The 24019-nt window shown below is 41.8% G+C and overlaps 1 protein-coding gene across 1 annotated transcript in view; it reads left to right on the top strand.

Annotated features, from left to right (window-relative positions):
• The window catches only part of HSF5 (heat shock transcription factor 5), a 50950-nt gene that overhangs the window by 9183 nt on the left and 17748 nt on the right, over nucleotides 1-24019 (top strand). Inside the window, exons 3-5 of the mRNA XM_004590984.3 lie at nucleotides 17054-17151; nucleotides 20363-20884; nucleotides 23329-23506. Of these exons, the coding sequence (XP_004591041.2) occupies nucleotides 17054-17151; nucleotides 20363-20884; nucleotides 23329-23506 (798 nt within the window). The remainder of the gene's footprint in view (nucleotides 1-17053; nucleotides 17152-20362; nucleotides 20885-23328; nucleotides 23507-24019) is intronic.

The following is a 24019-nucleotide window of genomic DNA, read 5'->3' as shown; positions in this document are numbered from 1 at the left end:
CCAGGCCACAAGCAGGGAGCTGGATGGGAAGTGGAGCTGCCGGGATCAGAACCGGTGCCCATATGGGATCCCGGGGCTTTCAAGGCGAGGACTTTAGCTGCTAGGCCACGCCGCCGGGCCCAAAAAATCTTAGATATTTTTAAACAATGGAAATATGCTCCTAAGAAATATCAAATATTTTTAGAAAGATATGTTTTTAAAGAGTATGCAGGTTCCTTGTATATTGTATATTTTTTTCTTTTTTTGTCTTTTTCTTTTGTTTCTTTTTCTATATTCATTATATATTCTTTCTTTATATATATATATATATTTTTAAAGATTTATTTTTATTGGAAAGGCAGACGTAGAGAGAGGAGGGGAGACAGAGAGGAAGATCTTCCGTCCGACGAGTCACTCCCCAAGTGGCTGCAACAGCCGGTGCTGTGCCCATCTGAAGCCAGGAGCCAGGAACTTCTTTCCGGGTCTGCCACGCGGGTGCAGGGCTCCAAAGCTTTGGGCCGTCCTCCACTGCTTTCCCAGGCCACAAGCAGGGGGCTGGATGGGAAGTGGAGCTGCTGGGATTAGAACCAACGCCCATAAGGGATCCCTGCACGTTCAAGGCGAGGGCCTTAACCATTACGCTATCGTGCTGGGCCCTATATTCCTTCTTTTTAATCATTTATTTATTTTATTGGAAAGTCAAATTCAAAGAGAGAGGAGAGACAGAGAGAAAGATCTTCCATCTGCTGGTTTAATTCCTAAGTGACCACAATGGCTGTAGCTGAGCTGATCAGGGTCAGGAGCCTCTTCTAGGTCTCCCATGAGGGTGCAGGGTCCCAAGGCTTTGGACCATCCTCGATTGTTTTCCCAGGCCACAAGCAGGTAGCTGGAAGGGAAGTGGAGCTGATGGAGTACAGAGTGCTCCATTCAGTGGAGCACCTGAATGGGATCCCAGTGCGTTCAAGGCAAAGACATTAGTTACCAGGCTACTGTGCTGAGCCCATATATTGTATATGCTTAAGGATTCTGAAAATTATTTCAGTGCATGAATGTGTATATTGTTATTCAAAGTTCTGTATCCTCAAAATTATTTTTTTTCTTTTAAGATTTATTTATTTTTATTGGAAAGCCAGATATACAGTATACAGAGAGGAGGAGAGACAGGAGGATCCTCTGTCTGATGGTTCACTCCCCAAGTGAGCGCAATGGCTGGAGCTGAGCCAATCAGGAGCCAGGAGCTCTTCCAGGTCTCCCACGTGGGTGCAGGGTCCCAAGGCTTTGGGCCGTTCTGGATTCCTGTCTCAGGTCACAAGCAGGGAGTTGGATGGGAAACGGGGCTGCCTGGATTTGAACTGGCACCCATATGGGATCCCGGTGCGTGCAAGGCAAGGACTTTAACCACTATGCTATCATGCCAGGCCTCGTGTTCTGGTTTTGAAAACATGACTTAGTGGCCTGGAACCTCACTCTGACTCTGCCTTTTTAGAGCAGTGTTTCATTTTTTTCGAAAATATTTATATATACTATATAGCTTATAGTTTTAATTTGACAGATGGGATTACCTGATAATGAAATATTCAAGTTGTCTCAGAAATGATGTTTAATAAGGAAACATCCTTTTTTTTTTCTTTTTAATATAAACATGGTGAATGTGGGGTGAGCATTTGTCATAGGGGTTAAGACTGCTGAAGACGCAGTTGGTCTAGTGGCTAAAGTCCTCGCCTTGTGTCTGCCCGGATCCCATATGGACACCATTTCTTGTCCCAGCGGCCCTACTTCCCATTTAGTGACCAGCATGTAGCCTGGGAAAGCAGTGGAGGATGGTCCAAAGCCTTGGGACCTGCCCCTACGTGGGATACCCAGAAGAAGCTCCTGGCTCCTGGCTTCGGATGGGCTCAGCTCCAGCTGTTGCAGCGGAGTGCCTGGGTCTGGTACTCGGCTGGACTGCTGAGTCCAGCTTCTTATCAGTGAGGCATGGGAGGCAGCAGGGGTCGCTCTAGTCATTGGGTTCCTGCTGCCAACATGAGAGAGAACTAGATTGAGTTTCCAGCTCTGCCCCCCAGCTCTGGTCTGGCATTTTGGGGTTGAATCAGTGGGTGGGAACTCTCTGCCTATCTCTCATATAAACAAAAACCAAACAAGACGAGCATAAGCAGTGGAGTCCTTTTTACTGTGAATCCCAGCTACCTGTAAACTGGGGAGCAGGTGGGAGGAGATCCTGACCAGGCAGGGTCAAGCAAGGACATTGTGGACATGCTGGTGTATCCCAAGCCACTAACTGCAACTGGGAATCTTTTCGATAGTGACCATCTGTTCTGCTTCATGCAAAAAAATTATCTTTTTTTGATGGCTTTTTTGCAAGGACCTATCATTTTGTCCAAAAGTATTTTGTGTTTTGCAGAAACACCACAGCAGCGGTGTGCGTTTCATCATCTGACATGCTTTACACAGAGTGATGAAACGGGGCCATGAAAACAAGCAAGGCTCAACGTTCTCAGGGAAGGCATTCCCTGGCCCTGTGAACTCAACTTCAAGAGCACCGGTTGTCTGTTAGGTGGATGGCGAGGCAGTCCTAGAGGTGTTTCCTTAGGTCATCAGAGTGAGAGGAAGGGATATCATTTAGGAAAAGAAATAATTTGTTGTCACTTCAAAGCTGTAAATGCAGTGACAGTTCTGTCTGTAACAGGCCTCACTGTTTTCTAGCGGCCAGCGTCTATCTGTGATTAGCTCATGGTGTTCTGCCCACGGCAGCAGGCAGCATTTGAATGATATTAAAAGACTAAAGCCAGAGTTTAAATTAGATTGAGTTCTGTGAATTTTTAGAGTTGCTGTCTCTGTGGTGGGTGGAGTTTGGAAGGAAGAGGTTAGAGTGGGATAGTGATGACTTGGCACTTTCAGTTCTTTCCCCTGTTTGAGAGTTCAAAATTTTTCTTGCCATCTTATGTAGAAAAATGATTGAGGCCTAATATTTTTCCAAATTTGAGCTACTGTAAGGGTAAAATTATCTATGTTATCTTTAAAAATAGAAAATGACTAATTTTATTTTTATAACTTGCATATCTTATGTGTAGCAACAAATAGAAGATTTTTGCTCCCTGGGGAGATTTATGCAATATTTTAATAAACAATTTGGGCACTGCTATTTAAATTATGATTTAGGCTTCTTTCTTTTTTTTTTTTCTTTAAGATTCATTTATTTGGGGCCCAGCGCTGTAGTTTAGTGGCTAAAACCTTGCCCTGCAATAGCCAGGATCCCATATTGGCGCTGATTCATGTCCCATCCATTTCCCATCCAGTTCCCTGCTTGTGGTCTGGGAAGGCAGCAAAGACTGGCCCCAAACCTTGGGACCTTGCATCCACATGGGAGATCCAGAAGAAACTTCTGGCTTCTGGCTTCTGATCAGCTAAGCTCTAGCCATTGCGACCACTTGGGAAGTAACCAGCAGATGGATGTTTCTCTTTGTCTCTCCTAAATCTTTCTCTTTAAATCTAACTTTCCAATAAAATAGATACATCTTTTTAAAAATGTTGTATTTATTTTTATGGAATGGCAGATATAGAGAGAGCAGGAGAGAAAAGAGAGAGAGAGCTTTTTCATTTGCTGATTCACTCCTTAAATGACCACAGTGGCTGGAGCTGAGCTTAACTGATACAAAGTCAGGAGCCAGGAGCTTCATCTGGGTCTCCCATGCTGGTACAGGGTCCCCATGCTTTGGGTCATTCTCTGCTGCCTTCCCAGGCCGCAGGCAGGGAGCTGGATCAGAAGTGGAGCACCTGGAACACAAACTGGCACCCATATGGGATGCCAGCATTTGCAGGCTGAGTATTAACCATTTGAGCCATTGTGCTAGCTCTTGATTCTGGCTTCTTTCTGTAATTACTTGGCACATACTGTCTAAAGGCAGTCTCTCTCCCCCTTACTTTTTTTTTTCTTTCTTTAATTCTCCCCCTTACTCTTTTTTTTTAAAGATTTATTTTTTTTTAATTACAAAGTCAGATATGTAGAGAGGAGGAGAGACAGAGAGGAAGATCTTCTGCCCAATGATTCACTCCCCAAGTGAGTGCAACGGGCTGGTGCTATGCTGATCTGGAGCCAGGAGCCAGGAACTTCTTCCAGGTCACCCACATGGGTACAGGATCCCAAAGCATTGGGCTGTCTTCGACTGCCTTCCCAGGCCACAAGCAGGGAGCTGAGTGGGTAGTGGAGCTGCCATGATTAGAACTGGCGCCCATATGGGATCCTGGCGCATTCAAGGCGAGGACTTTAGCTGCTAGGCCGCCATGCCGGGCCCCCTTTACTCTTTTTTTTAATTATTACTAAGTTTATTCATTAATTACATTGTGTTGTAATTTTGTAGGAACTGGGATTCTCCCCACCCCTCCCCACACCCTCCCCACATGGTGGGTTCCTCCACCTTGTTGCTTAATCATAGTTCAAGTTCATTTGAGATTCCCTCTTTGCAAGCATATGCCGAGCCCCCTTTATTCTTGATTTACATCCCATAAGCTCCCCTCGATAATTCCTCTGATTTCCTTCCTTTTACCATTACTTTCCACAAACTATTAAGGAAGGACTCAGAGCTTCCGCAGGGTGATATTTGAAAGGAGCCTGTAGCAAGGAGATGTAGATAAAGACACCTGCTTTGATCTTCCAATCTGGAGTGTGGAAGGCTCTTCCCTATGAAAATTTTAGATATGGTAACCACCTCTATATTGTTATTAATCTTGTGATTAGATAACTAAACCAAACTAGGTGATGTAGTGTCTTTTTAAAAAAAATTTACTTTTTATCATTTATTTGAAAGAGTTACAGAGAGAGGGAAACATATGAATTTGAATTGTTTTAGAAGGAATTATAGACTTGAGGTTTGGGTCAAATTTTAATACACATATACACAGAAAGAGAGTAAAAGCACAAGAGAGATCTTTTATATGCTTGTTTACTCTTTCAATGGCTGCCCCAAAGCCAAGAGCAAGGAGCCTTATCCTGGTCTCCCATGTAGGTGCAGGGGCCCAGACACTTGGGCCATCTTCTGGCACTTTTCCAGGCACATTAGATGGTTACTGGATGAGAAGTTGGGCATCTGGAACATAAACTGGAGCCCATAAAGGATGCCTGTGGCATTGCAGGCAGCAAACTAACCTGTTAACACCACAGTGCTGACTCCATATGATGCTGTAGTTTCTATGCAAAAATGTATTCTCAGTTCCAAGCAATTCTCATAGAGACTTCTGTTTATGAATTTTATGAGAACCATTTATATTCAAGAGGAAACATTGCAAAAAAAGAATGATTTTTTTTAAAGATTTATTTATTTTTTATTACAAAGTCAGATATACAGAGAGGAAGAGAGACAGAGAGGAAGATCTTCCGTCCGATGATTCACTCCCCAAGTGAGCTGCAATGGGCCAATGTGCGCCTATCCGAAGCCGGGAACCTGGAACCTCTTCCGGGTCTCCCACACGGGTGCAGTGTCCCAATGCATTGGGCCGTCCTCAACTGCTTTCCCAGGCCACAAGCAGGGAGCTGGATGGGAAGAGGAACTGCTGGGATTAGAACTGGCGCCCACATGGGATCCCGGGGCTTTCAAGGCGAGGACTTTAGCTGCTAGGCCACACCGCCAGGTCCAAGAATGTGATTTATATAAATTTTGTCTATTAAATTATTATTTAGGATATGTTATTTAAAATATTTTATTTGCTTGGATGTAAATTTAGAAATTGGAAACTGACTGCAAGCGTTTCAAGTAAAGACTAGAATGAAGACATTCAAAAGGAGCAAATGGGGGGCCGGTAGATAGCCAACTGTGTCTCATTAAAATGGGTTTGATTTCTGGCTCTGCTCCTGACCAGTTTTCTCCTGAAAAGACCCTCAGAGGCAGCAAATGATGCATGATTCCAGTGATTGGATTCCTGCCACCCTTGTAAGAGCTCCAGATTGAGTTCCTGGCACTCCATTGCGAGCCATTGCAGGCATTTGGGAAGTGAACCAGTGGATGAGAGCATATACTCTCCCTCTGCCTCTCTGCTTCTCAGAAAAAAAGTACTGCTTCTGCTTTGATAGTTTGTAACACATGGAATAGAATCTTATATTATTTGAATTTTTTTCTTCCTTCAACTTTTTAAAAAGAATTTGTTTTTATTGGAAAGGTAGATTTACAGAGAAAAGGAGAAAAAGGGAGAGAAATATCTTCCATCTGCTGATTCACTCCCCCAATGCCTGCATCAGCAAGAACTAGACAGCTTCTTCCAGATCTCCCATGTGGGTGCAGGGGCCCAAGGCCTTGGATCATCTTCTGCTTTCCCAGTTCCTTATCAGGAAGCTGGATGGGAAGTGGGCAGCTGGAGGTTGCAACTGATGCTCATGTGGATGCTGATGTTAAAGGCAGAGGATTAGCCTGAACACCACCACAACCAGTTCCATGTCTGAATTTTTCTTAAGAGACTAAGAAATCGGGCCCTGTGGTGTGGCCTAGCGGCTAAAGTCCTCGCCTTGAAAGCCCCGGGATCCCATATGGGCGCCGGTTCTGGTCCCGGCAGCTCCACTTCCCATCCAGCTTCCTGCTTGTGGCCTGGGAAAGCAGTTGAGGACGGCCCAATGCATTGGGACACTGCACCCGCGTGGGAGACCCGGAAGAGGTTCCAGGTTCCCGGCTTCGGATAGGCGCACATTGGCCCGTTGCGGCTCACCTGGGGAGTGAATCATTGGACGGACGATCTTCCTCTCTGTCTCTCCTTTGTGTATATCTGGCTGTAATAAAATGAATAAATCTTTAAAAAAAAAAAAGAGAGACTAAGAAATCTCATTATGTCATGAAACTTGTATTGAAAAGATTAAGTTTCGATCTATTGTAGGTAAAACTCCTTTGAGCATTCTGAGCTATATAAATAAAAAGCCTGTTGAAAGAGCAAATGACTGCCATAAAATACTATCCAAGTACTTCATTCTTGCAAATTGTGGCTGATATTTAATAAGTACCAATTTATGAAGAGCACTACAAACGACATTCATTCCCAAAGTTAAACAGAATATTGTTCTCAGAGGCAAGATAATCATTTCCAGATTCAGTTAAGTCAAAACAACAGAGAATAATTTTGAAATAATGGTCACTCTTGAATTTTTCAAAATGAATGATAGGCTTGAATCAAAAATTTTGTGCATTATATTTTAATAAACAATATCCAACTTTCCTTCAGAAATCAGTTGTGTTAAAAAAGAGACTTGATGGTCAATAATAAATTTCATAAATTAATAATTTCTGTAGTAAATCCAAACACTGAGACTTAAAGTTTGCCATCAGACTGGCTCATAAATTGAATCATCAGAATAATTTTGTGAAAATTAATTTGAGGGGCCAGCATTGTGGCCTAGCACATAAAGCTGCCAGCTGCACTGTCAACGTCCCGCGTGGACACTGGTTTCAATTCTGGTTATTCCATTTCTGATCCCAGCTCCCTGCTAATGTGCCTGATAAATGGCCAGGTATTAGGGTCTCTGTACCCATGCAGTAGACTCGAATGCAGCTTCAGGATCCTGGCTTTGGCCTGGCATTTGTGGCCATTTGAGGAGTAAAACAGGAGAGGGAAGGTACTTCTCTCTCTCCCTCTCTCCCTCTCTCTCCCTCTCTCTCACCTTCTGCTTCAGCCTCCTCTCTTTGTAGCTCTGCTTCTGCTTCTCCCTGTCTGTAACTCTGCCTTTCAAGTAAATAAAAACATTTAGGGCCCGGCGGCGTGGCGGCCTAGCGGCTAAAGTCCTCGCCTTGAACGCCCCGGGATCCCATATGGGCGCAGGTTCTAATCCCGGCAGCTCCACTTCCCATCCAGCTCCCTGCTTGTGGCCTGGGAGGGCAGTCAAGGATGGCCCAATGCATTGGGACCCTGCACCCGCGTGGGAGACCCGGAAGGGGTTCCTGGTTCCTGGCATCGGATAGGCGCACCAGCCCGTTGCGGCTCACTTGGGGAGTGAAACATCGGATGGAAGATCTTCCTCTCTGTCTCTCCTCCTCTCTGTATATCTGGCTTTCCAATAATAATAAAATCTTTTAAAAAAATAAATAAATAGGGCCCGGCGGCGTGGCCTAGCACCTAAATTCCTCGCCTTGAAAGCCCCGGGATCCCATATGGGCGCCGGTTCTGATCCCGGCAGCTCCACTTCCCATCCAGCTCCCTGCCTGTGGCCTGGGGAAGCAGGAGAGGACGGCCCAAGGCTTTGGGACCCTGCACCCGCGTGGGAGACCCGGAAGAGGTTCCTGGTCCCGGCATCGGATTGGCGCGTACCGGCCCGTTGCGGCTCACTTGGGGAGTGAAACATCGGATGGAAGATCTTCCTCTCTGTCTCTCCTCCTCTCTGTATATCCGGCTTTCCAATAATAATAAAATCTTTAAAATAAATAAATAAATAAATAAATAAATAAATAAATAAATAAAAAATAAAAAAAAATAAAAACCTTTAAACATTTTTGTTTGAGAGAGAAACATAGAGAGGTCTTCCATCCACCAGATGACTACCCAAATATCTGTATGAGCTGGTGTTGAGCCAGATCAAAGCCAGGAGCCCAGAAATCAGTGCAGGTCTCCAGTGTGAGTGGCAGACACCTGGCTACTTATGCTATCACCTGTTGCCTCCTGGGGTACACATTAGCATGAAGCTGGAATTAGAAGCCGAGCTGGGATTCCAAGTATTGTATGCATTGTTTTCATTCTTAGTACTCCTTCAGAGATAAAACGTGGTAGGTCTTTACAATAATTTTTTTAGTTCCCCCCTGTATAAAAGGCTCCATTTTAAGTCTTTTTAAAATTTATTTATTCTCCATTATAAGGATTTTAAAAAATTGTTTCTTACTTGAAAGACAAAGAATGAGAGTGACAAGCACGGAGACCTCCCATCTGCTGGTTCATTCCCTCAATGTCTGCAGCAGTTGGGCTGGGCTAGGCTGAAGCCAGGAACCCAAACTCAGACTCCCACATGAGTGCTAGGGATCCAAGTATTTGAAGCATCACCTGCTGCCTTTCAGAGTGCACATTAGTAGAAAACTGGGTCAGAAGTAGAGTCAAGATATGAATCCAGACACTCAAGTGACATCTCAACCACTGTGCCAAACACCTGCCTCTCTGCTATGCATTTGAACATACCTAAGAATATTCATACATTCGTATTTTTATACAAAGTCTTGATTTGGGGAATTGATTTCTTGGGACATTATGCTAAACAAAATTAAATTTTAAGTTCAAAACAGTGACTAGTAAACTTTAATTCATATTTTATTTAACAAATATTTTATGTAGGAATCACTACAATCAGGAATTGTTCTGAGAAGTTTTCAAATATTTGGTTATTTAGTCATTACAATAACCTTGCAAAATAGGAATTATCCTTGTTTTATAAGGAAATTAAGGCATAGTGCTAAGAAACAACCTGGGAAACAAATCCAAGCAATGTTATTTGATTTGGTGCTCTACTCTTTGTTGCTCATACAGAGGATCTTTAATTTTGGCCTTTTTTTATAAAGGAAAAAAGTTTTTGGTGTATCTTTTCTCCAGAGTTGGCTACTCTTAGAAACATATACAACAGTGAATGGTGGTGGGATCTACCCATCTGTGCTGCTGGGAGCACTGGGATTTGTCTAGCGTATTGATTCACTGTATCCAGGTGATGGAAATACATTCCAACTGTTAGAGTACAAAGTCCAGTGTGGGGGCCCTAGGCTGGGGGGTGACTCAAGTCCATTTCTCTGTCCCCCTATATTCAGCATAATTATTGGCTATTATAGGCCCTTAGTAGGTAGCTATTGAAAAGAATGAACTAGTTTTAATTCCAGCTTGTCAGTTAATCATCTGATGTGAACTTCAGTAAATGATTTTACATCACTACCGTTCCATAAAATGGCCATGATAGTCTGGTGTCAGGTGAATTCATGCATTAATTAAACTTTGCAAACTTACATGTAAAGGATAAGGTATTTATATATGCTATTTACATGTGAATACTATTAAATATAAAGATAGGCTATTTATATTTACCTGTAAAGGATAAGGTATTTATTTAACTTTATTTAAATGAACCAGGGAGGATGGGGCAGGCATTTAGTCATGAAGGTGTTGCTTGCTATGTCTCCATCCAAGATCAGAGTTTGAGTTTTGGCTTAGTACCACTCTCAATTCTAGCTTTTTCTTTCTTTTTTTTTCTTTTTAAAAAAGATTTATTTGTTTTTTATTACAAAGTCAGATATACAGAGAGGAGGAGAGACAGAGAGGAAGATCTTCCGTCTGATGATTCACTTCCCAAGTGAACGCAACTGCCGGTGCTGCACTGATCCGGAGCCAGGAGCCCAAATAATCCTCTTCCAGTTCTCCCACATGGGTTCAGGATCCCAGGGCGTTGGGCCGTCCTCGACTGCTTTTCCAGGCCACAAGCAGGGAGCTGGATGGGAAGTGGAGCTGCCGGGATTAGAACTGGCACCCATATGAGATCCTGGTGCTTTCAAGGCGAGGACTTTAGCTGCTAGGCCATGGCACCGGGCCCAATTCTAGCTTTTTCTAATGCACACCCTGGAAGGCACCTGGTGATGGCACAAGTAGTTGGGTTCCTGCCCCCCACGTGACAGACCTGGATTGATTTCCTGGCTCCGGGCTTCAGCCTGACCTAGCTGTAGCCATTGCAGGCATTTAGGGAGTGAACCAGAACATGGAAGATCTATGTCTGTCTGTCTGTCTCTCTGCCTTTCAAATAAAATAACAAATAAAAATGTCTCATATGAGCCTTGATGTTAGTAGGTTAGTGCTCAATTATAACAATACATACTCCCCCCCAGGAATATGTAATATTTTATATTTGTTGAAAAGTGTGTATCATCTCATTTGAAGATTTTTTTTTGCTCTTGACAAAAAGATTTGCTATTATTATTTTAAAGCACATCTAGATTCTAAGAGTTTGATGTTTATGCTTCTAATTCTATATAATATACGTAAGCAAATATAGGAAAGGGTTTCTTTTTTTCTCACTTTTTATTTTCTTTTTAATATTGTTTACATTGTTGAGAGAGCTACATGTCCATGTGAGCCTCTGATTAGGGTGGGGAGTGTTGAGATATGGAGGAAGGTAGATGGGACAAATGTTCTTTTATTCTTCTTCTGTGTCCTTAAAGTGGGTATGGGAGGGGACCACTCCTTGCTGTCAAGCTACATCTACGTGTGGGGGCAGTCATTTGATGACACCTCAGAGACTGTGACATAGGGAAGAATGTTCCGAGGGTGTTACTTGAGTGGTTTTGATAGTTCTGAGACTTTGTTTGCACCATGGTTGAGAAAATCTTTGCAAGGTCTATTGGCTGACCAAGTCCACCTTAGTGCATCCACAGACCCAGGAAAACGCTGCAAAGCTTGGCCAGGAGAGTTGTCTACCATGTTGTGCTTTCCATCCTCTAACAAGGCAGTTGACATTCCCTGCTGACCCAGATGAGCTGGCTCTTATGTCCCCTGTGTGCATCTGGGCATGCTGTCCACTGCATAGGCATCAGCAACTGAGGCGGCCTAGATCTGATACATGTATTTTAAGGTTGGACTAGATATCTCATGATTTTCCCTGTGGTCAGGGTTTGAGTCCCCCAAGAAGGAAATGGACTTCTAAGAGTTTTAGGGTACTGTTACTCTTGTGCTCAAGTAAGCTGTGTTGTTAGTTTCTCTGAAGACCTGATTTTGTGCTTAGGTAAAAGAGGCACCTGGCACCAGAAAGCTCACTCTCCCTGTTAGAAGAAACTAAGCAAAAGCACAATCACATCTGCCTCTTTTTTCCTTGTGGTAGAAGCATACCATTTAAATCTTTCTGACTGTCCTGTGGCATTAGATTCATTAATCATCACCACTTGTCTCCGGAACTTTTCGTCCTCCTCAACTGAAATACTGAATCTATTAAACACTAACCCTGCACTCTCTCTTCTCCTGGCTCCTGAAAACTACCATTCTACTTTGTCTCTGTGAATGTGACTACTCTAGAATAGCTCATATAGATGGAATCATGCAATAGTTACTATGTAAACTCAACATTTAAATGTATTCTTCATTGGTGCTAAATGCATTCATAGTACTGTGCAACCAACATCACGATTTCCAAAGTTTTCGTCATCTAACTGAGATTTTTTTCATTAGCCAATAGCTTCCCATCCTTCTATTCTCTTAACCCCTGGTAACCTCTGTGTCATCTCTGTGAATTTGGCTACTTCAGGAACCCCCAAAAAAGATAAATCATATGATACTCATCCATTAGTGATTGGATTGGCATAATGTCTTTGACTCTCCCATGTTGTACTGTGCATCAAAAATTCCTTCCTTTTAAAGACTGAGTAATATTTCATCATATGTACATAACACTCTTTTAATCCACTAACCTGCTGGTGGACACTGTTTCCACATTTGGGATGTTGTGAATATAGCTGCCATGGCCGTGGACACACAAATATCTTTTCAAGTGTGTGTTTTCATTTCTTTTGGGCATATAAATGCTCCTCATTTTATGGTGACATTTTGTATCAATAAACCCATTATAAGTTGAAAATGTCACAAGTGGAAAATGTATTCAATACACCTAACTTATTGAACAAGCCAACTGAGCCACATAGTGCGCTGTGAAGCACTGCTTATTTCCTCTCCTGAACGCAGGGCTGACTGGATGCCATCGTCACTGCAGCCACCAAGTATTGTGGAAGTGTCTTATTGAATATCATTATCCTAGGGAAAGACACAAATCCAAAATGAGAAATATCTCTTAAAAGACTTAGGAATAGATATACTTATTATGCTTACTATATTGTCTGTTACTATGAATTTACAAATAAATATGTTCACTTGAAAGGCAGAATGACAGAGAAAGAGTATCTTCTGTCTGTTGGCCCACCACTAAATTGCTACAATGGCCAGTGCTGGACCAGGGTTAAGCTGGGAGCTCAAAATGACATCTGGGTTTTCCACATAGGTGGACCATCTTCTGCTTTCCCAAGGACACTAGCAAGGAGCTGGGTCAGAAGCAGAGCAGACAGGCCTTGAACTGACACTCATATGGGGTACCCTCATCTCAAGAACTGACTTAACCCTCTATGCTACAACACCAGCCCTTAAAGGGTAATTTGTAATGAATGCATATGGCTTTCATATTACAAGGTCAAAAAAATTGTAAATTGAACTGGTATAAGTTGGAGATTATCTATACATACACACATTTTATCTACCTCTCCATAAATATGCTGGGGTTTTTAATTTTTATTGGAAAGGCTGAGTTACAGAGCAAGGACAGGCAGAGATCATCTATCCGCTGGTTCATTCCCCCAAATGGCTGCAATGTCCAGAGCTGGGCTGGTCTGAAGCTGGGAGCCAGGAGTTTCTTCTGGATCTCCCACATGGATGCAGGTGCCCAAGGACTTGGGCCATTCTCTGCTACTCTCTCAGGCAGGTAGATCATAACTGGAGCAGTCAGGACTTGAACTTGCACCCAAATTGGACACCAACACAGCAGTCAGAGGATTAGCTTGCTGTATCACTACACTGGCCTGTAAAACATTTTAGTTATATATTTGAATTCTTTCCATAATATAAAATATATGTACATATGTGCCTCACCTTTGATAACTTTTAGCAATTCTGGCTGTTTGATTAGTTAGACAAAAACGAAAAGTCATAAGTTCATATTTATAACAGAAATGGAATTCTGTTTGTTACAGTTTTTCCTTTTAAAAATTATGCAATGTAACATAATGCTGTAAGTAACTATTGCCTTCTGAAAGTCACTAAAGATATTTCTGTAGATACATGAGTTTTAAGATATGTGATAAATGTAGGTTTATAAGTGTTAGTGCTTTCATAATACATGGTAGATTAACTTGGTATAGATTGCACACACAGTTGCATTTCTGTGTACATTTTCATGTTCAGTAAACTTACTAACACTTTGCTTAGTCATGTTTCGCTACCTACACAAAATAAGACTACACTGGTAAGGAAATGATGACTGAGATATCTTTTGTGGATTATAGTGTTAAAGATCTCCTTTTCTTCATACAGGTTCCTTTCCATTTTCCATTTGTTCCTGTCCACTTTAGAGGACATTTTACTATTTTGTCTCCTTAGATAACAAGTCAGCTATCAAATACATATTAACATGTCCTCTGTTGTATTGTAGATTATTTACTTTGCCAATAAATTTTTTAAAAAATTTATTTTCCATGATATGGTTCCGTGGGCCCAGGGATTTCCCCTGTACCCTCCCCCAAGAAATTTAAAGTAAAATTGAACATTCAAAAGATGTAACCTGTGGTTGAGAACATGGAAATGCCACAAAAATAAAGCCAACACTTTTCATTAATTTGTAGTGAAGCAGGACTGTTTGATTCCCTGTTAAAATGAAAACCTGAAGCCTCTAAGTGTTTCTCTGCCACTAGGGGGCCAGGTTTTCCTTAGTTGTAACTAGAAAAAACAATGTTTTGGCGTGTTTTTATTTTTTTTCTCCAGGGTTTTAATAAACCTTGTTGCCATTGTTTAGTGTTTAGCTATTTGGATTCAATTTATTTCTCCAGATGTCTATACTTTTGGATACTTTAGGCCAAAGTCATATCCAAAACATTTTAATTTAGCATCCAAAATTAACATTTAACCTCCAAAGAATCAAGACAAAGAAGTTGTGTGCCAGATATTGGAAATGAGAACTTGGGGCCCGGCGGCGTGGCCTAGCGGCTAAAGTCCTCGCCTTGAAAGCCCCAGGATCCCATATGGGCACCGGTTCTAATCCCGGCAGCTCCACTTCCCATCCAGCTCCCTGCTTGTGGCTTGGGAAAGCAGTTGAGGACGGCCCAACGCATTGGGACCCTGCACCCGCGTGGGAGACCCGGAAGAGGTTCCAGGTTCCCGGCTTCTGATCGGCGCGCATTGGCCGTTGCGGCTCACTTGGGGAGTGAAACATCGGATGGAAGATCTTCCTCTCTGTCTCTCCTCCTCTGTGTATATCTGGCTGTAATAAAATGAATAAATCTTTAAAAAAAAAAAAGAAATGACAACTTGGATTTTATGTAACAATTTTAGAAATATGGTGTTTTGTAATAATGTGTTAAAAACATCGTTCAGAAAATGCATTTATATTTGAAGTAGAATTCTGTTTTAAGTTTTTCTGCATGCAAAATTTAATATCTTAAATTGTATATCACATAATGAGAAAATGTTTGTCTAGATTGCCTTTATAAACTATTCAATATTTAAAAATTGTTTTTTGAAAGAGTGGCAGAGAGGGAGAGAAAAGGAGATTTTCATTCACTGGTTCACCTCCGAATGGCCACAGTGACTGAGGCTTGTGATGCCAGCATACCGTGCTGGAGTGTGGGTTCAAGCTGTGGCTCTCCTCTCCAGATCCAGCCTCCTTCCAGTAAATCTGGGGAAGTAAGGGGAGATGGCCCAACTGCCAGGGCCCCTGCCATGCACACAGGACCAAAACAGTTGCTGGCTCCTGTCTTTGGCTTAGTCTAGCCCCAGCTGTTGCACACATTGGAGGAATAAACTAGCAGGTGGAAGATCTCTGTCTCTTCTTTCTCTGTCACTCTGTTCTTTCAAATAAAAATTTTTTTTCACATAAATCTTTAAATAGAAAAATAGGTCTTAGGGAAGTGTAACTATTTGATGTATTAGCAAGTAGGTGCTTGACAATTTGATTACTGGCTCTGTCACCATCAGTTACTTCTGGACAATTTATTGAATTTCTGTGAACTTTAGCTCACTTGTTAAAGTAGTGTTGAGTACCTCCCCTAACTGTTTTTATAGGCAGTATCTATGAAGCAACCACTACATGCCAGGAACATAGTCATAGTTCACTCTTTTTTTTTTTTAAGATTTTTTTTTTTTATTGAAAGGCAGATTTACAGAGAGAAGGCGAGACAGAGAAAGATCTTCTGTCCCTTGGTTCACTCCCCAAGTGGCTGCAACAGCCGGAGCTGAGCCAATACAAAGCCAGGAGCCAGGAGCTTCTTCCAGGTCTCCAACATGGGTACAGGGTCCTACTCTTTGGGCTGTCCTCGACTGCATTTCCAGACCACAAGCAGGGAGTTGGATGGGAAGTGGAGCTGCTGGGACATGAACTGGTGCCCATGTGGGACCCCAGCATGTGCAAGGTGAGGATTTAGCCACTAGGCCATTGTGCTTAGCCCCATAGTTCACTCTTAAATCATCCTCTGTAAGTAGGATGCTATAACTGATGTTCATTGGTACTAGGAATCCTGTATCTGGAAAAGAGGAGACTTGATGTATTAAATATAATTTTCCCGGTACAGAGTTCAGTCTTTTCATATCTTACCTATAAATAAAAATTTTATAAAATGCATTTCTTTAGATAAAATAATATCAGCTAACAGTGATTGATTTCTCATACTGTTCTAAATGATTTGTGCATGTTAACTCATAACAATCATATTAAGGCAGGTTCTATTGTGACGCCTATTTTAATAGGATACAGAAGATAAGACACAAAGAAATTAACTATGCCAAAGATTATATATCTGTTCATGTGCAGCAGGGCCCCAAAGTCGGGTTGTGTGACTCTAAGATTTGCATCCCTAACTAGTTGAAATAATTAAAGCATTCTTTGTATATATTTCCACTAGATCCATTCTTTAATGATAAGTACATTTGCAGAATATTTTATTCTTATTTAAAGCAATCCTCCTCTAAATGATTGTTACTGCTTAAATGATTGTAACAGTTATTTAGGAATTTCAAATACATTCTCATATTTTCAGTCAAATAAATTACTTTCACAAAGAAAGACCCCAAAAATAAGAAACGAATAAAAAAAGAAATTGCTATCAGAATAAATGTAGAGTCAGAAAAATAGCAATATGTTTGGGTGCTAAAGAAACTACTTAAAAGAGTAAACATGACCCTTTTAAATTTTGTTATAAAGTTTGAGTTATCAGGTTATTTTCAACAAATAATAGCACTAAGTATAATTTTGTTAGATACTCAAAGGACATTTTTCTTTGGCGGGCTTTCCAGGTTGCATGCTGTTGGGTTCTTCTGGCTGACAGCCCTGTGTTTGTGTTTGTTCCAGCTGTGCTCCAGTGCTGTTCTCCTTCCACCCACATGGATGCCCTCAGTAGCTGTGCCACGCCCACTGCCTCTTCCTATGCCCACTGTAACTACTTCCAGGTAAAAGCCCTGGGACAATGGATACATCTGTGCTCCATATGTCCTATTACTGACCTGACGGAATTTCAAAATGTAATATTCTATTAATGAGTAGACTGGTGTAAATTATGGAGTATGGGCTCAGTTTTCTTGATTCCAAAACAGAGGATACCAATAAAGATGTCTTATGCTCCTTCTAGGCCAGCCCTGTCTAGAATGGTGGCCAACAGACACATGTGCCCATTTAAATTATGTAAAATTAAGTGAGTGGCCTACATGTGGTACAGCTGTGAAGATGTTGTTTGGGGCCTGGCATGATAACCTAGTGGTTAAAGTCCTCGCCTCACACGCACCAGGATCCCACATGGGTGCCAGTTCTCATCCCGGCAGCCCAGCTTCCCATCCAGCTCCCTGCTTGTGGCCTGGGAAAGCAGTCAAGGATGGCCCAAAGCCTTGGGACCCTGCACCCACATGGGAAACCCGGAAGAGACTCTGGGTTCCTGGCTTCAGATCAGCTGAGCTCTGGCCATTGTGGCCATTTGGGGAGTGACTCATCGGACGGAAGATCTTCCTCTCTGTCTCTCCTCTCTGTATATCTGTCTAATAAAAAAAATCTTTAAAAAAAAGATGTTGGGCCCGGCGGCGTGGCCTAGCGCCTAAAGTCCTTGCCTTGAAAGCCCCAGGATCCCATATGGGCGCTGGTTCTGGTCCCGGCAGCTCCACTTCCCATCCAGCTTCCTGCTTGTGGCCTGGGAAAGCAGTTGAGGACGGCCCAATGCATTGGGACACTGCACCCGCTTGGGAGACCCGGAAGAGGTTCCAGGTTCCCGGCTTCGGATAGGCGCACATTGGCCCGTTGCGGCTCACTTGGGGAGTGAATCATTGGACGCAAGATCTTCCTCTCTGTCTCTCCTCCTCTGTGTGTATCTGGCTGTAATAAAAAATGAATAAATCTTTAAAAAAAAAAAGATGTTGTTTGGTTGCCCACACTCCACAGCACAGAACTTAATTTTTTTTTCTAACTTTTTGCTGATATGTACCCTTGGAAGCAGCAGTTGACAACTCAAAACACTTGGGTCCCTGCCACCTACATGGGAGACCTGGATTGAGTTTTCCAGCCCCTGGCTTCAGTTTAGATGTGGTTAGTGTGACTGAGAAATGAATTTTTAAAATTACTTAATTTTTAAAAAGTGAGTTTCAGCATTATTTCCTTTTAAAAATCTGAAATGCAGAGAAATAGAGATAGACAAAGAGAGATATCTACTGTCTCACACCCCAAATGCCAACAAGAGCCAGGCTAGCCGGACCAAAACCACAAGCCTGAGCTTATTCCGAGTCTCCCTGTGGTAGGTGACAGGGATCAAAGTACTTGAGTGGTTACTTGAAGCCTCCAGGGTGTGCCTTAGCATATTAATGCCAAATATGAAATATAAATTCAGGTGTTGTGTCAGTTAGCCAAGAATACCATTTACGGAGTTCTTACTCTGTGCCTAGCATTGTGTATGCCTTATGTGTGACTTCATTGAATCCTCACAAGAGCCCTTTGATAAGTGACAATCTCCATTTCTGGATGACAAAAGCATGGTTCAGAGAAACTTCACAATTTACCTAAAATCACAATGAAATACCAGGGACTGAAGTTTCAGATCTAGGTTTGCATCCCATATGGGTCCCAGTTCATGTCCCAACTGCTCCACTTCTGATCCTGTTCCTTGCTATGGCCTGGGAAAGCAGCAGAGGATGGCCCAAGATTTGGGCCTATACCCATGTGGGAGATCCAGAGAAGGCCCCTGGCTCCTGGCTACAGATCAGCTCAGCTCCAGACTGTGGCCACTTGGGGAGTGAACCAGTAGGTGGAAGTTCTTTCTCTGTCTTCCCTTTTCTCTGTAAACTTACCTTTTTAGTAAAAATAAATCTTTTCTTTTTTAAAAAATGAAATGAAAGGGGGAAAAAAAGTCAACTAAGAGGCCAGGAACATCGTATATTAGGTGGGGCCTCTATGGTACTGGCATCCTGTACGGGTGCCATTTCGAGTCCTGAATGTGCCACTGCTGTTCCTATTCTCTGCTAATGTTCCTGAGAAGCAGCAGAGTATGGCCAAATCCTTGAGACCCTGCACCAAAGTGAAAGACCAGGAAGCAGGCTTTAGAGTAGCCCAATCCCAGCCATGGTAGCCATTTGGGGAGTGAACCAACAGATGGACGATTTCTCTGTCTCTCTCTATCCTGCTCTCGGCAAATTTGCCTTTCAAAAATTTTTTTTAAATCTTTTTTCTTTTTTTTATTATTATTCCATATTATTTTATGATACAGTTCCATAAAATTTTAAAACCTTTAGGAAAAAAGTTTATCTTAAAGATACAAACTTGAAAGCAATAGGTGTTTTATCCTGTGGCTTTATTATTAAAAATAACAGTGTCAGAAATCCAAGGGTGATAGCTATTACATCTATGCTTTCCCAGATCATTTGGAACAGAATATCATTACTTCCCCCAAATCTATAACAGGATTGATGGCTTTGTGAGCATCCTGTGTCTGTTATTTCTTTACTGTATTCTTAAAACAGTATATGTAGATAGAACCGATTTAGAATTAATATATAGACATATTATCAGAAGTATTTGGAGACCATTACTTTTTTTAAAGATTTGTTTTTATTTATTTAAAGGCAGAGTTAGAGAGACAGAGAGAGAAATAGAGAACTTTCATTTGCTGATTTACTGCCCAAATGGCAGCAACAGCCATTGCTGAATTGATCTGAAGCCAGGAGCCAGGAGCCAGGAGCTTCTTCTGGGTTTCCCAGGTGGGTGTAGGGCCTCAAATACCTGGGCCATCCTCCATTGCTTTTCCAGGCCATAAGCAGAGAGCTGGATGGGAAGTGAAGCAGCTGGGATACAAACCTCACTTAAATGGATACTGGTACCTACAGGGTGAGTAATTAGCTTGTTAAGCTACAATGTCAACCCCTGATTTTGTATATTTTAACCCTGAGAATGTATTGGTCTATTCCAGTATTAAACCTAGCATAATGATTGACATATAGTAGATGCTGAGTAAATGTTAGCAGTAAATTTGATGCTAATATCGCTGAAAAATAGATTAGTTTTTAGGTTTCCATGGTGAACTGTTAGTTGACTTATGTTTGGTATTCATCAGCCTAAATGTTATTGCTTTTCTGTTCAACCTCATACTTGATGTTTCTATCCAAACAAAACTGTTTTCTCTTTTCCCAGAATCCTCCAATGCAGTCCTCCTATCCAGTTGAATTTCTGCCTTCTAATTGGTCTTGCAATGCTACTGATGAAAACAAAAAGACAGAAGTAAACCTAGAGGCTGTCTTTCAGATAGTGGATGAGTTGCATTCCTCCCCTAAATTGGAGATGGTAAAAGTGGAGCCTGTTGAAAGCCAGTGTTCGACATCTCAGCCCAACAGAGGCCAGCATATCCTAGCTAATTCAAACAACAGCAACTCGTCTTCTGCCAGTCAGGCTAGCCAGCTGGAGCCACTTACTCCTGTCGGCTCAGATATTACCTCTTTTGTGGTGGGAACAGAACAAGCCATTACCTGCCCTCTGCCACAGTCACCTGAGTACATCTATACCATCCACACGGCTCAGCCTGTTGAAAATAGCACAGTGCAAGAATCTACAGCCATTCAACAAGCCCATGTCAAACTGAAGGAGCAACTGAGTCAGAATCCATCTCCATCTTCTGTAGTGTTTGTACAGGAAGGGCTACCATTCAGCACACACCAGGTAAGTGGGCACATAGCAAAATTCTAATTTACTCTAAGTACCTTGTACTTCTTGCTAAAGATTAATTTAGTTGAGAGTTTATCCAGATTTTATTTGGGTTTAGTACCAATTCAGTATGCTTTCCAGAAGGATCATATCCCAGAGGTTCTGCACACACACACACACACACAAATCAGAAACTCTCTTAACTTCTGAACCTCCTCTTACTTTCTTTTATCTGAAATCAAACTCTCACTAGGCAATTTTTTGGTTGTTTGCTTGTTTTTTTACAGCCTTTTAAAGCTCTAACTTTAAATCCAAATGTCTTAAAGTTTCTGTTAATTCCTTGTACATGATGAACCTATTGAGACCTCAGTATATTAAGACAACACTGTAAATTCAGTAGAATATCAAAGTATAGGCCACTCTCTCTATATAACTTATATAGATAACTCTTGAAAGAGTGGCAAAAAGTGATCTTCCATCCACAGGCTCATTTCCCTAAATGCCTGCCATACATGGAAGCAGCTAAAGTGGGCCAAGACAAAGTTGGGATCCAGGAACTTCCTCTGGGTCTCTCACTGTGGGTGATCATCTGGTGCCTCCCATGCACATTAGCAGGAAGCTGGAGCAGAAGTGTGGAGAAGTCAGGACTTGAATCAGATGTTATAATATGGGATATGGGCATCCCAGGTAGCAACTTAACGCCTACTTGGGCCATTATAATTTATTTATTTATTCATTTATTTATTTATTTATTTATTTATTTATTTTTAAAAGATTTATTTCATTTTTATTGGAAAGTCAGATACACATAGAGGAGGAGAGACAGTTAGGAAGATCTTCTGTCCAATGAGTCACTCTCCAAGTGACCGCAATGGCTGATGCTGCAACCAATCTGAAGCCAGGAGCCAGGAACCTCTTCCAGGTCTCCCACGTGCAGGGTCCCAAGGCTTTGGGCCATCCTTGACTGCTTTCCCAGGCCACAAGCATGGAACTGGATGGGAAATGGAGCTGCTGGGATTAGAATTGGCACCCATATGGGACCCCAGTGTGTTCAGGGCAAGGACTTTAGCTGCTAGGCCACCTTGCCATGCCTGGGCCATTATAATTTAAATATGTCTGTGGAAGAACCACAAACTTTATGTTTGTTTACAGATGGAATATTAGATTTCATGTCTTTTTCTGTGTAAGATTTATTTTTAAAATATTTTAGAAACACAGAGTTAGAGAGAGAGAATGAGAGAGAGCAAGAGAGAGAGATCTATCTGCCGGTTCACTCCCCAGATTTCTGCAATGACCGTGGCTGTGCCAAGCCCCAAACAGGAATCAGTAGCTTTTCCTACATCTCCCACATGGGTGTAGGGGCCCAAGCACTTGGGACATTGCCTACGGCTTTTCCAGACGCATTAGCAGGGAATTTGGTTGAAAGTGGAGCAGCTAGGTCTCTTGAATTGATGCCCATATAGGATGTAGGATGGTGGCTTTACCTGCCCTTCCATATCACCGGCCCCCAATTTTTTTTTATAAATGTTGAAGCTTATGTAACTGAGTATCTCTTTAAAATGAAGAGCACAAAATTAATGAAGTGTCTGTCCAATCGATACCTTCCAGCAATGCCTATGACTGTTCCAATATCACCTACAGAAAATGTTTGATGAAGTATGTGTTAGAGGGGTAACATATGGTGATCTGAACCAAGCATGATGAAAACATCTTATTTTGGGGGAAGGTGTTTGGCACAGAGGTTCAACCACCCCCTTGCATGCCTGTATCTTTTTTTTTTTTTTAAGATTTATTTTTTTTATTTTTATTACAAAGTCAGATATACTGAGAGGAGGAGAGACAGAGAGGAAGTACAGCTGCCGGGATTAGAACCAGCGGCCATATGGGATCAAGGCAAGGACCTTAGCCACTAGGCCACGCTGCCGAGCCCGCATGCCTGTATCTTAAGTGGGAGTTCCCAGGTTCAGGTCTTGGCTCTACTTCCAATTCCAGCTTCCTTGGTAATGTGCACATTGCAAGGGAGTGGGTGATGGCATAAGGACCAGTCCCCATCAGCCACATAGGAAATCTTGATTGAGTTTTGAGCTCCTGGCTTTGGGCTGTTGAAGGCATTTAGGGAGCAAACCAGCTCCCTCTTTCCCTCTTCACCACCCCTCAGATAAAACAAAAACAAATACCATACTTTTGTAAATTAAAATGAATCAAGTTCATTATAAATATTCCTCTGATCATATGTCAATGTTTTAAATCCAGGTTTATTTTAGTGGTTTGAGTATGAAGAAGTGTGCATCTTACTAATGTTTACAGAACAAAATCAAAGGCAGTATCATAAGGCTGGAACATTTTACATGTTTATTGGATCATAATTTCATAATATAAGACATCTGATAACATTTATGAAGTTCTAGTAGAAATTTGGAGGAAAATATTAAGAATACTATGTGGATTTAATATTTTAGGTGGATGCCAGTATAAAATGCCAGACCAGTCCACCTGAGAGTATCCTGCCTTCGGAACAAATGGGATTCCTCATTTCAGAAATGGGGCCTGCCAGCAAAGCCAGCAAAGACACAGGTTTATCCACTCCAGCCAGACACAGAGAACGAAGAAGTAACTCACAGCAAGGGAAGTCCCCTGGTAAGGATGATGCTGTGCCATGCTAGAAGTAGGACCGTGGTGCAGAATTCATGTGTGCATGACAGTTTTTCTGGGTCATTATCTATAATTGCACTGTACCCATCATATTGCTATTAACATAATATTAACTGCCACATTCTTCCTTACTTATCTTATAGAGTATGTAATATTTTCCTAATGTTACGATATAAGAATTTAAGCTTTGAAAACTATTGGCCATATTAATGAAAATAAGGGTAGTTAGGTTAGCTTGTAGAATGATGATTCATTAATCATCTCCAAATATTTAAAATTTTGTAATGACAGATGTTCTGTTATTAGAAGACAAAACCAAGAGGATATATGTTTAAATTAATGGAAACTTGGTGCATGTTAAAGATTCTCTGTTTAAATCAGAATTTGCAATGAAATCAACAAAATAGCAAAAAAAATTTTTTTTAAATGGGCAATAGAGGGCCCAGTGCAATAGCCTAGTGGCTAGATCCTTGCTTGCACGCTCTTGGATCCCATATG

The sequence above is a fragment of the Ochotona princeps genome, chromosome 17 (assembly GCF_030435755.1).
Source record: "Ochotona princeps isolate mOchPri1 chromosome 17, mOchPri1.hap1, whole genome shotgun sequence".
Classification (NCBI taxonomy): domain Eukaryota; kingdom Metazoa; phylum Chordata; class Mammalia; order Lagomorpha; family Ochotonidae; genus Ochotona; species Ochotona princeps.
The sequence above is the reverse complement of the archived record's forward strand: the minus strand, read 5'-3'. Positions and strand labels throughout refer to the sequence as shown.